Source organism: Archocentrus centrarchus, chromosome 13 (genome assembly GCF_007364275.1).
Source record: "Archocentrus centrarchus isolate MPI-CPG fArcCen1 chromosome 13, fArcCen1, whole genome shotgun sequence".
Classification (NCBI taxonomy): domain Eukaryota; kingdom Metazoa; phylum Chordata; class Actinopteri; order Cichliformes; family Cichlidae; genus Archocentrus; species Archocentrus centrarchus.
Genome location: NC_044358.1, coordinates 17,392,865 through 17,405,876, shown reverse-complemented (window position 1 = coordinate 17,405,876; position 13,012 = coordinate 17,392,865). Strand labels below are relative to the sequence as shown.

General features: G+C 37.6%; 3 protein-coding genes across 3 annotated transcripts; 2 read left to right on the top strand and 1 right to left on the bottom strand.

Moving 5' to 3' along the window:
- Positions 1-848: 848 nt before the first annotated feature.
- LOC115791106 (olfactory receptor 52N5-like) lies at positions 849-1,784 on the bottom strand. Its single transcript, XM_030745214.1, has one exon. The coding sequence runs from the start codon at positions 1,782-1,784 to the stop codon at positions 849-851; it is 936 nt and encodes a 311-aa protein (XP_030601074.1).
- Positions 1,785-5,329: 3,545 nt separating this feature from the next.
- LOC115790390 (olfactory receptor 52B2-like) lies at positions 5,330-6,274 on the top strand. The gene has a single exon (XM_030744226.1). The coding sequence runs from the start codon at positions 5,330-5,332 to the stop codon at positions 6,272-6,274; it is 945 nt and encodes a 314-aa protein (XP_030600086.1).
- A 2,776-nt stretch (positions 6,275-9,050) lies between these two features.
- LOC115790388 (olfactory receptor 1M1-like) lies at positions 9,051-9,989 on the top strand. The gene has a single exon (XM_030744225.1). It carries the CDS (start codon positions 9,051-9,053, stop codon positions 9,987-9,989), a length of 939 nt encoding a protein of 312 aa, XP_030600085.1.
- The last annotated feature ends 3,023 nt before the right edge of the window (positions 9,990-13,012 follow it).

Below are 13,012 nucleotides of genomic sequence, written 5' to 3'. Positions count from 1 at the left end.
AGTTATTAAAGCTAATAGAGGCATGGCTGACCAGACAAAACCAGATACCTGTACTAATTAGCAGATATTTGTAATGCACGTGTATATATCTCTGAATGCATCTTTATAACTATCTAGTGGATCACATTCTTTTGTGTTGTCCAAATGTCACTTTTGACAATTTTGTCATGTTTAAACTATGGCTTCAAAACAGAAAAACCAATGGGGGGATTTCACTGTGGCTTTTATATAGCGATTAGCATTGTGACCTCGCAGAGAAAAGGTCTTGGGTTCAAATCTGCTGGCCAGCTGAGGCCTTCAGTGTGGAGCTTGTATGTTCTCCTTGTTCCTGACTGAGCTCTCTCCAGGTACTATAGCTTGCTCCCACAGTTGATTATCAATGAAATCTTCTAGATTGCAGGCATTGGCTTTGCTCTCGGCATGTGTTACCCCTCACCTCTATGTTTCAGAGAGGGATAGCCCTCTTTAATCTGAACCTGAAAGGAAAACAGTCTCAATGCTTAGTCAGCAGGTTTGTGCTCTGAACTGTTAGGAAATGCACTACAATGCAGTTAAAGTTAAATGCCATGGGAAAATAATCTGACCCGGATAATCCAGGTCCACGTGGCACACAGAAAGATGAGGAGAGTATTTTAGGGGGATTATAATGGTACATTTCCTTTTTTAAATTTAAAAATATAATTTTCTCTAATCTGGTTTAAAAAAGTCTTCTTCTATGTGACATCATAACCCTGAAGATGTGAAAGACCATTAAGGCCAAACAGAGCAGAACAGTCATAATAATGGATAAGAATGAAGAATTAAATCAACTACTTTGCTCACGCCTTGTGAACAGAAGATAAAAGATATTAGGTTGGAGTCACTTTTCGTTGCAGTATCTCAGTAATTTTATGCCGCAATGATCTTGTTTGCATTCCATAAATTATTGGATTTAAATTAGCGGGGACAACATGAAATAAAACATACGCAATCTTCCTTAAGTCTGGGTAATTTGGGAAACGATGCAATATGATCGTTAAAAACCCCAACCAGAGCATGATCAGATAAAGAGCAAGGTGGCTCGCACAGGTTTGCAGTGCTCTGTTATTCAAGTCTTTGTTTTTCTTAATCCAACAGATGAGAGCTATTCTGAAATATGTGAGAGCTATGCTTCCAATTGAACTAGTGAACAGCAGCACGGTGAAAAAGAGCCCATAGATGTTGTTGACGGAAACGTCCTCACAGGAAAGCTTGAACAGTGTCGCATTGTCACAATAAGCATTTTGTATGATGGAGCTACAGCGGGACAACCTCACAGTAAGACCTATTAAAACAGACACCAGCATTAATGACACCCCCCAGGCAGCTGCTGACAGCCCAACCACAGTTCTGGCCGTCATGATCGAGCTGTACCTTAAGGGGTGGCATATTGCCACATATCTATCAATTGCCATAATGATGAGAATCATATGTGAAGCTGATCCGAACGTGTGGCTGTGAAAGGCCTGAACCACACACTGTTTGTAGGTGATGAACCGTTCTGTCGACAGGATGTGAGCCATCAGCTGAGGCAGTAGGACTGTGTTACCTACGAGATCATTGACAGACAGGTTACAAAAGAGAAAATACATTGGCTGGTGCAAAGTCTTCTGAGTGATGATAAGCAGGAGAACTCCAATGTTAGAAAAAAGGAGGGTGAAGTAAACAAAGAGCAGTAAGAAAAAGAGAGGATACGTTAACTCCGGAGATATGTCAAAACCTCGGATCTCCAGGAGATCAGTCCAAGCTGATCCGTTTTTTTCCATTTTCTTTAGTTTGATGGGAAATCTAAAAGAGAGTAAAAATGTTTAATGAAATTATTTACACATTATTTACAACATGATACATTTCCCAATATGTTAAATAAGGATAAATGCACATTCTAAACATCTGGTTATTGCACAGTTTATTTTTTTAGCTCAGAAAAATTAAATTACTGAAAATAAGATATGATTACAAAAATGTTTCAATAATAATAAATAAAATAATAATAAAACACTAAAATGTATTTCATTTATATTTAAATTAAAAACACTACCTTCAGTTAAAGTATTCATTAATCAAATTCTGTCCTCTTGCAAAAAAGCTTTCACCATCATTTTTAAATGTGGCCTGTAACGCAAAGACTACAAACCATTTAAACTTTAAACACAAGGATAAATATGCATAATTATTAAAGTGAGAATGTACAAAATAAATGTTCAACAAAACCTACAACAAAGCAAAGTGTTGCAGTGCTGTACGCTGTAGTGTTTTGCAGCTTGGTTGTGGAGGAGGGAATCTCAGGTCTCCTGCTAGAGCTCAGTGTCTTTTATCTTCAGGGTGACATCTGATATCAGTTTATGGAGGATGAAGCTTCAGTTCGATGTTTACCAAAGGCTCCTTGTAGATTCCCACATGAATTGGTACTGTATGGAACTTGATATTTAATCTTGCCTAGATGCGTGGCAAAGAGTAGCTTTAATTACAGAAAAATTCTCAAACTTTTTCTGGCATGTCCCTTACTGCAACGCAACTCATGGTTTTATCAGTTGTTAAGAAAGAAGAGCTTATGCCTTGAATTTTACTTAAATAAAAGTCAGCGGAAACTTGTGTACAGCATGTCTGTTTATTATCCCTAAAAAATGCATTCTTTCAACTTTGTTTCAGTTTATATTTTTGACCTGCACCTCACCTGCTGTGACCCCAGGCTCCAATACTGGGACACTGTTTGAGAACCGCTGAATTAAAAGGTCACCACGTTAATTTTTAGAACTAAATTCAGTCTTGTTAATTTTTTTCCCAGTACCTCTCACCAGTAAATGTTAATTGATGTTAACTTATTGTCACACAATTGCAGCAAAACACCAAAAGTCAAGTTTGCACATCTAAAGCTATAAAATAACTCTTTAAAAGACCCAATCAAAGCAATGGGAAATGGAAATGATGTGGAATGCTCCTTTATTGTTGTGTCACTACCACCAATTGCAAGAGCATCCTGGGTGTAATGTGCATCTGGTGGCAAGGCTCCAGTCAAGGATGGATGGGGCTTTGGACAATGACAATCCACTTCACCTCTTCTCGCCACATCCAAGTCCTCCCGGCGATAGGAGAGTGGTGAAGCAGCAGGTGTTGGACTGCACTGGGAGCTGTAGCCACAAACCTGCATGTAGGTCGGCTGGGCTATAGCGTCGTTGTCCACTGACCGAGGCAGCCCCTCGGGTGACTGAGCAGCCCTATTTAGGAATGAAATGCTCACCTCCACGCCATGAGGAAGGGACTAGAAAAGGTGTCCCAAACACTGCCTGCCTCACCCCCAACCTGGCCAGCTTACTGCAGCTGGCAAGAGTTCCACTTTTCTGTGGTAAACAACGATGAGGAAATTCCAAGTCAGCACCTCGTCCTCATTCACAAACACACCACTTATCTGATCTCTGCCATCATTCATTTCGTGCAAGGATAGGCCTTGCAAGCCACCTTTGCACACACCTTAAGTATAATTCATTCATTTACAGTTCTGTAACCAAAAATATTAAGAGGTATTTCTAAACCTCATTGTCCTAAAAACATAGAATTGTTCAGGTAGCATCGACTAATGCTGACTAATGCTTGCATAAGCACAAGTAGGATAATAAAAGTAGGAAAATAGGCCCTAAATTGGCATTTATCATTATCTCATATCAACCTGAACAACTGCAAATGAACCAGGGGGCAAGACTGGGCAATTTGAAATGTCAAATTCCCCTGATGTGAATTTGTTGATGTTCAGTTGAATCATGTAATCACACAAAACAAACAAACAAACAAACAAACAAAAAACAAAACAGGAAAACCCTGAAGAAAGGCCGAGACAGCAAACTCAACCCGTGCCCTTGGCTGTGAGTCAGTGCTGATCTGAAAAACAGCACAGAATGTAATTAGTGGGTCAAATGAATTATCAAAGCGCCTCAAGGGTTCATCATGTCCATTTCCCAGGTGGGGATGGTTAGTCCTAATGTCCTTGCTGCCCTTTTTGTTCCCTTCAGAGTGCTGTTTCAATTTCATTTTCTTTGAAATTTTTCTTTAAATATTAATAAATTTGAATTTCAGACCTCTTTGAGGTTCTTACATTGCAAATGTATGTATTAAAATTTTTCAAAATTTCCACATTTTCAGCAAAAACTGTTATAGTACATGAGTTGCTAAAATTATTTATTTAATCACACAGTGATGAAAAAAAAAAACAACTAATGTTCACAAGTTATGTGAAACTTACCCCACTTAACAACTTGTAAACATTTGAGTCATATGCACCTTCCCAGGAGTTTTATTGAACAACTGTCCTCATTAGCAAATAAAACTCTATCTCATTATGGACCAGAGATTTACTATTTGCCCAGGGAGTAATTAAAATATGAGACAGTTAATAACAACATCATTTAATCAAACTTCTGAGGGGCTCATTAAAAATATGTTTGACAAAGTAATCAGGCTGATGTAATTCTGCCTGGTTAATAATAGTTTTATCGCAGAGCCCTTACACTGAAATATAATTTCCATTATTTCTGTAGTTTTATATGATATTATTGTATTAATACAGCCCTTGTGTGATTTAAACTAATAGAAGAGCAGTTGGGAGCTATACTTTTAACTCGAGCTATTCTTATTTGTTGTACTTTATACCAACATATATTTAATTTGATATGAGACTTTATTGTCCTCCAACATATAGTAACAATTTAACAATTTTGAAATCTAAAAAAACAAACAAAAAACCCCCCAAATATATAACGGTCGCACAGAAAAGAAAAACATCTCTACAACACCTTTAAATTAAAGGTATTGTTGTCATCAAAAGCACTGATCATCATATAGAATCACATACATAATGAAGCCTTTCCAAAAAACTACATCAGTCTTACAACAAGTGCTGTTGGTATTTGGACTCTTTAATATCCTAACAGGATGTCTGTTCTAATTTACTGATGCTGATTTTGGCATTTTGGCGGCACCTCTACAGTGATACCTTTAACACTAATTTATTTTTGCTAAATTAACACTTTTATTTACATACTAAATGCAAATTATCTTTAATATCTTAACACCTTAGAATTTCTGTACATGTGATATTGCTGATCTATTGTTGTAAAGCCACTGTTAATCTCAGAGGTGAGAGGGGTGACGTACACATGTCCTGGTGACTTTAATAAAGCAAGAGAAGTGCAACAGTTCTGAGCACTTTAGTTGAATGTTACATGTCATCCAACCTGCCATTTCTGTAAATACGGACTTCATTTTCCAATAACGTAAATTCAAAATTGTGTAATTTTTTTTTTTACTTCTTAGGGTGAAAATGGAAAATGAGTCCTTCGGCTTTAGTTCTGAGTTAACCCTTGATCCGTTTGTTATCCCACCTGGAGGAAAGTATCCTATATTTTTTGTTGGTATTGTCATTTATATTTTTGGAATTTCCTGTAACCTGACCTTGCTGGCTCTAATCATACTGAACAGAAACCTTCACAAACCCATGTATTTCATCCTGTTTAGTCTTCCACTCAATGATCTCATAGGACTTTCTGCAATGCTGCCAAAAGTACTTTCAGATATTGTTACGGAGACGCATAAAACGCACTATCCTCTTTGTGTGTTACAGGCATTCCTGCTGCACATGTATGGTGGTGGAATTTTGTTTATTCTTGCAGCAATGTCCTTCGACCGCTATGTTGCCATCTGCATGCCGTTACGCTACAGCTCTATCATGATACCAAGAGTTGTTAGTTGCATTATTGCTCTAGTTTGGGGTCTTGATTTTGTCTTGATTTCATCACTCTTCTCTTTGCAGACGAGGCTTCCCAGGTGCAGATATGTTATTATGAATGTATTTTGTGATAACCCATCTCTCCTGAAGCTCACGTGTGGAAACACAACAGTCAACAATATAATAGGATTGTTCAACACGGCCGTCATGCAAGTTGTAAGCGTGTCCATTCAGGCATGTTCCTATGTTAAAATTCTCCTCACATGTGTGGCTACAAGGAAAACAGAAGCAAAGGCAAAAGCTGTCAACACGTGTGTGGCTCAGTTAGTTATACTGGTCATATTTGAGGTTGTGGGAACTTTCACGATTTTATCTCACAGGTTCAAAAATGTCTCAGTTGACATGCAAAAGATAATGGGCATGCTAATATTTATTGTGCCTCCACTTCTTAATCCAATCGTGTATGGGTTGTATACAAGGGAAATACGAAACACTCTCCTGAGAGTCTTAAAAAAAAAGAATATCCATCTAAATCTTTAACATCAGATTGTTCTGGTTTGAACTGCAGTGACCATTAAAACACTGTGTTATCTGATTAGCACTTTGGAAACTGCATCATCTACACATGAAAGCATAATAAAAACACAAACCTGAACAGAAACAGAAGCATTCTGGCTCACGTGGGAAAATATGCAGTTTTTTTTTTTTTTTCACTGTATGACAGGAAATGTTGTCGATTGTTGTTTTTCCTAATATAGTTTTGACTCAGTACCACTTATAAGATGCAAATGTAGGGAAACCATTCATCCCAGTTACAATTAATGAGTATTAAGAGTGTTACGGCCCACACGATAGTGATGAGATAAAACTTTGTGAAAGTCTGTGCATCAAACTGCAGTCATAAAAATGTTTCTTTTTATTTTGATCTCTCTGCTCAAAGCAAATCTTTGTTTAAAGACTAAAAATGCTCTGTGTTCACTGCTTTTTTAAATCATCTTCATTTTTAATTACAGCATATTGAAATACTGCAGAGTCTGTGTTCATTTTTCCTTATAGATAATCATACTTATGTTTCCATACATGAGTAAAAACACAAAATGCAAGAGAGAGAAATCTGCTGTTTCCAGTGTGGTTTATTCAAGTTCACTTCACTTTTTAAACTTTATGTAACGTAATGAATCTGGGTCAGCATGCAGGTGCCTTAACTGTCACCCAGCTTGACATGAAGCCTCTGACTGCAGCCTGTTGTGATGACTCCCCAACCCCACCACTTCATCCTTAACCAAATCTCTCTGTAGAATTTACAGGAGAGGGATATTACTTTTGGTAGTGTCATTTTTCTGGTTTTCATTCATAATCCGCTTGTAGTCTGGGTTTTACTGACCAATCCCATTTGAGACTGCTCTGGTTTCATAGAGGGTAACAGTCTATGCAGAAAGCAGTAAAGGGGATGTCTTTACCAAAAATGCAATCATGAAACTGCCAACTCTTATCTAACAACCATTTGTTAACAAGGACCATAAGTTAAAATCTCCAAAGGTTGGTCAGGAGAATAATGGATGGGTTCTCAGATTGCCTTTATGTTAAACCCTGTTGAAAGTGGTGGGCGATAGAGAGCACAATCGTTTAATAATTCAATTCAATTCAATTTTATTTATATAGTGCAACAAACAGTTGCTTCAAGGGACTTTATATTGTAAAGTAAGGACCCTACAATAATGCAGAGAAAACCCAACAGACAAAACGACCCCCTATGAGCAGCACTTGGTGACAGTGGGAAGGAAAAACTCCCTTTTAACAGGAAGAAACCTCCAGCAGAACCAGGCTCAGGGAGGGGCAGTCATCTGCTGCGACCCGTTCAGTAATGTTTTATCTTCAAGGATTCAAGTCAACCATAATACACTTGTAAAGCATTTTTATCTAATTTGTACTTTGTAAACTGATCTGCAAACGTTAGTTAGTCCTCTTTCCAGAGCCTAAGAATCTCCATGTAAAAATGAGGCATATTAGTCACTATCAAATATACTGAGGTTGTGCACTGTACCCACTGCTATTCTGCAGAGGGCTGAACCACTGCAGTATTAAAAAGTAGATATGGATACAAACTAGGAAGTGACATGGATTGAGAAATATAGCTCATAAATGAGCTAAATGGTAATGTTAAGACAGGGCCTCAGAAAGCACAGTGATGAGAAGAAAGAGGAAACAATGTGAGAGACTATGACCCGACATGGGATCCATCACCAGAAGATCGAGGAAGTCACTGATGTCAATAAATCCTCTCCATGTCCAGAAGGGGCTGGTGTACAACACAACACAGAGATTCTTTGTGGTCTTCTGGCAGCACAAGAACAGACCCTAGACAGCGCAGGGTGTGCAAAAATAGCCAGCACATAGTTTCAAGGTATAAGATGTGAGTTGGAATAGCTTGGGCATTACCTAAATACTGAGATAGGGAAAAGAGACATCTGTGTCTAGTGTGGCTTAGAAGTACTCAAGTCCCAACATGCACCAACAAAAGTGGCTGAGATCAGCAGAGCTAAAATCCTGGGACTTCAAATTCCAGGCTAACAAGCAGCTGCTGGCTAACCAAATGGAGAGGTGGTTGAGATGCAGCATAAGATGGGAGTCATGAAAGTCAGTCTGGGGTCATTGATGTTTAAAAAACATGTGTGTAATGGTTCAGATTTGAAAAAATTCTCTAAGTTACATTTTTGACAACCCTCCCTACAATAACCCCATCCTACAATAATTACAGAGAAAACCCAACAGTCAAAACGACCCCCTATGAGCAGCATTTGGTGACAGTGGGAAGGAAAAACTCCCTTTTAACAGGAAGAAACCTCCAGCAGAACCAGGCTCAGGGAGGGGCAGTCATCTGCTGTGACTGGTTGGGGCTGAGGGGAGAGAGACAGGACAAAAGACATGCTGTGGTAGAAAGTCAGAGATTAATAATAACTAAAGTGCAGAAATCACAAAAGTGCAGCATGCAAAAATTATTCATGAGATAAATCGCAAATATTTCTTTCTGAATAAAAGTAAAACAAAAGTAAAACTTTACATGGGACTTACTTCATGCACGGGGCTCTCACAACAACCCTCGTGGGGCATCTGTGGGTTATATAAAGACCAACACCCTTACTGGTGATAACAGCACCATGTGGGTGAGGAGAAGGTGAAGAAACCACAGGTAAAACTTTCTCAGTGCATCACAATCAAATTGAAATTGCTCATTAATTTCAAATAATTTCGTTTAACTGAAGATTCTTGATACAGTTGGGACAAACTGAAGTTTCAGCTTAAAGCCTGTATAATTATGAATACTAATTCAACTTCAAGGAACCTTCTAACACTGGAAACATTGGGCTTATCAAGCAAACATGTCTATCCAGCATTTGTATTTGGAACATTTACCTATTTAATTATTGTGTTTTGCAATTTATTGGTATTGACAGCCATTGCTATGAATAAGAAGCTGCATAAGCCCATGTTTATCCTGCTGTTCAACTTGCCCATCAGTGACATGGTGGGTGCCACAGCTTTTTTCCCTCATCTCCTTTTTAGCATGGTGACAGAGAACCGGCTGATTTCCCACCCTGCCTGTATTATTCAGGCTTTTCTGATTCATGTTTATGGCACAGGAAATCTGCTGATCTTGAGTGTCATGGCTTATGACAGATATATCGCTATATGTTTTCCACTCAGATATACAACCATTATGAATTCACATAATTTAATGAAAATGATTATAATAATATGGTTTCTAAATTTGTCAATGATGGTTACGTTATTTACGCTGCTCGCACGTTTTAAAACTTGCAGGACAAACATTGTGGATTTATACTGCAACAATCAATCGTTAGTGAAATTAATCTGTGAGGACACCAGCGTGAACAACTACTACGGATTAGCAACTATAGTTGTGCTCATGGGAGGCCCATTGTTAGTGATTGTGTACACATATGCACAGATCTTGCGCGTGTGTGTCATTACTAATCATACAGACGCCCGGCGAAAAGCCATTCAGACATGTGGTACGCATTTAGTTGTTTTCTTAATCTTACAAATCAACACCAGCTTTACGTTCATCACTCACCGCATTGCGAGTGCGTCCCCTGCTCTGAGAAGGGCGTTTGGTGTGTCTGTTCTGATTTTCCCCCCGTTTTTGGACCCAATTATATATGGACTGAAAACTAAAGAACTAAAGCGATGCATAGTAACGTTCCTAAAAAGAAATGTGGGTGTAACAATGTAGCTACTTGTCCATTTGAATTTGAAGTTTCAGAGCAGGTAAAATTCTGTTTTAATGGATGTGATGATCACAACTTGATTTCTTTTTGGTATGATTCAATCCTTTGAGTACTAATAATTTACATACATACATAGAATATTTGTTATGCATGTGTAAACAGTGACAAACATTTCTTCATTCTGATGATCATATTATACGAGACTTTAGCATTTAAAACAAATAGCTGAGATTATTTTTCTTGGCTGTTTTGTTGTTTTTGTTCCATTTTGTAACTGAAAGACCACTAATGAATGTAAAGTATACCCTTTATGCAAATAAAAAAGTAACTACACAGTAACTACACTAGCACATGCAATTCATTTATAATTGTGAATGTTTACTCATGTTCATTGTAACTGCTACAGGTGTGAGGTCTGTAGAGGGCTTTCTAACTTTAAATTAGTGAAACTAATTTATATTAGCCTCACTAATTATTAACTAGTGTTTTAATACTATATTTATTAGTGAATAAAAATATTAACTCATATTTTTAGATATCCTTTCAAAACTGTTGATAGATATGATGAGAAAATGTCATTTATTGTGTATTAAAAAAGAGCTTAAATAGTATATCACACTACTGATATGAGTATATTGCCAATGGGTAAGCACATTTAGTGAAATGTAAATTAAATATTTTGCTCAGTTTTTGCTCATTTTACTCATTCTTTTGAATTTATATGACCATATTTATAAGTGTATTTATGTATTTGTGTGTCAAAATGGGCGACTCGTCTCCTGCAAACCAAATCTGCCTACCTGAAATTTCACTCTTGACTTGTGATAAATGGACATAAGTGGAGTTTGTTGTAATGTTTTCACAGCCCCTGAGATTTTATTGAATGTGCAATAAAAAGTAAGCTTGTTTTGGTTGATTCGACTCTTTGTGACGTAGAGTTGCTGTGAACCTTGAAAAGATGACTTCATGTAACGTTAACTACAGTATACCTGCTTCCTATGAATGAGAATCTAACTCCTCTGCAGTGTAAAATAACTTTTTTTTCTTGTATCCAGAGTATATGTCCTTAAACTTTAGTAGTTTCTTTATTAAACAGGAACACAGAACAGCTGCAGCAGTGATGGGTAGTTGGACCCAAACCTGTAATTAAAAAAAAAATCCACTGCTTTCTATCAAGAAAACATAAGTAGAAAAAAATCACAATTGCTGGCATAAAAGTAGAAATGTATCAACATTAAGTTGTGTAGCTACAAATGAACAGACTTGAAACCACGGATTAATACCATAAACCTATTGGGAAACTGTTTACTGAGGTCATAGTTCACGAGGGCCCTTTTGCTCTCAGAGTCAAACTTCCTTTAGCATCCACGGTTGTTTGAGGCTCTTCTGCATTGGCTTCACTTATCAGCCCTGGAGGGTGTGTCCAGGGCTGGAGAGGTGACCGTGTTCTTACCATGGTCACTTTTTTTTGTGGTGGAGGAGCTCAGCTTAATAGAGAAATGGTTCAGTTATTGTTATTGAATATTCAATTCAATTCAGTTTTATTTATTTAGCACCAAATCACAACAAACAGTTGCCTCAAGGCGCTTTGTATTGTGGGTAAAGACCCTACATAATTACAGAGAAAACCCAACACCCAAAACGAGCCCCTATGAGCAGCACTTGGCGACAGTGGGAAGGAAAAACTCCCTTTTAACAGGAAGAAACCTCCAGCAGAACCAGGCTCAGGGAGGGGCAGTCATCTGTGACCAGTTGGGGCTGATATAGTTTTTATTATCATATTCATCATCACTCTCCTCAGTATCATTAACATTTGCCTGTGTCTGTCAACAGGCACTGTAATATTAAAGGAAACAGCAGCTAGAATGTTTATTAATTTGACAATTTGAATACATAATTCAATCTTTTTACATTCAGCACTTTGCGTGAAGTGTGCTATACACATCAGATTTAAACAGATATTTATTAATGATTATGATGATGATGATGATGATACTTTATTGATCCCACAATGGGGAAATTACAGTTAACAGAACACCCATCTAGGAAGACAAACAAACAAACATGGGGAGATAGGTGAACTGTGGCCATGCTGTCCCCTTCTGCCATTAAAAAGACAGAAACAATAGTGAAAACATATAGGGATGAGTGAGGGAAAAAAATCATCTCATATTTTGTATACATACACACATACACATACACAGTATAAGGTAATGATAGTATACTTGACATATGTCTCGCTTCCTTTAAATCTATGACCATCCTGTAAAATGTGAGTACTGTTAGTAAACTTCAGTGACTTATGTTATGTTGTTTATGCTGGTGGCCTACACATCCTCTCAAAAGTGCAATATCACACTCTCATTGCTCTTTTTTTTTTAATTTTCACTTTCATCAGGCCATTTAATAAGAGAGGTATGATATAAACAGGATCATAAAGTCATGTTTTTTTTGTGTAATAATGGGCTTTTCTTGCTAATATGATTGCATCACATTCAGCAATAATTACCAGATTTATTATCATTCCTCCCCAGTTTTTATGTGTTTATCAGTCACCTTGAAAAACTGATGAAATGACGAAAGCCAAGCTGTTGTTGGTGTTTGTGCATGTGGTTCGTGACATGATAATACATTTCCGAGCCTTCTTAAACCCCCTGCGAGCCTGTGCTTAAATCACTACCATGACAATCTAAAGATGAGCTTTAAGATAACACCCAACACTCCAGAGAGCTGCTGGCTGTTCAACATCACATCTATAAAGCCTTTAATCCCCTTGAATGTCTTACCAGGTAGCAGTGACCAGCACTGGCATAAATGGATCACGATGACTGCTTTGTGTGCGCGTGTGTTTTAAATACGATGTTTATTCTGCTTTGAAGTGAATGACTGCTTCATGTATGTTTTCACTGTGTATTCTAATTCCAGGGTATTATACATTATACATTATGTGTGATGCTTAACAGAAATATGCATGGACTCAAGGATGCATTCAGCTTTTACATTGATAAGTTATGTCCTTTAGAGAGGA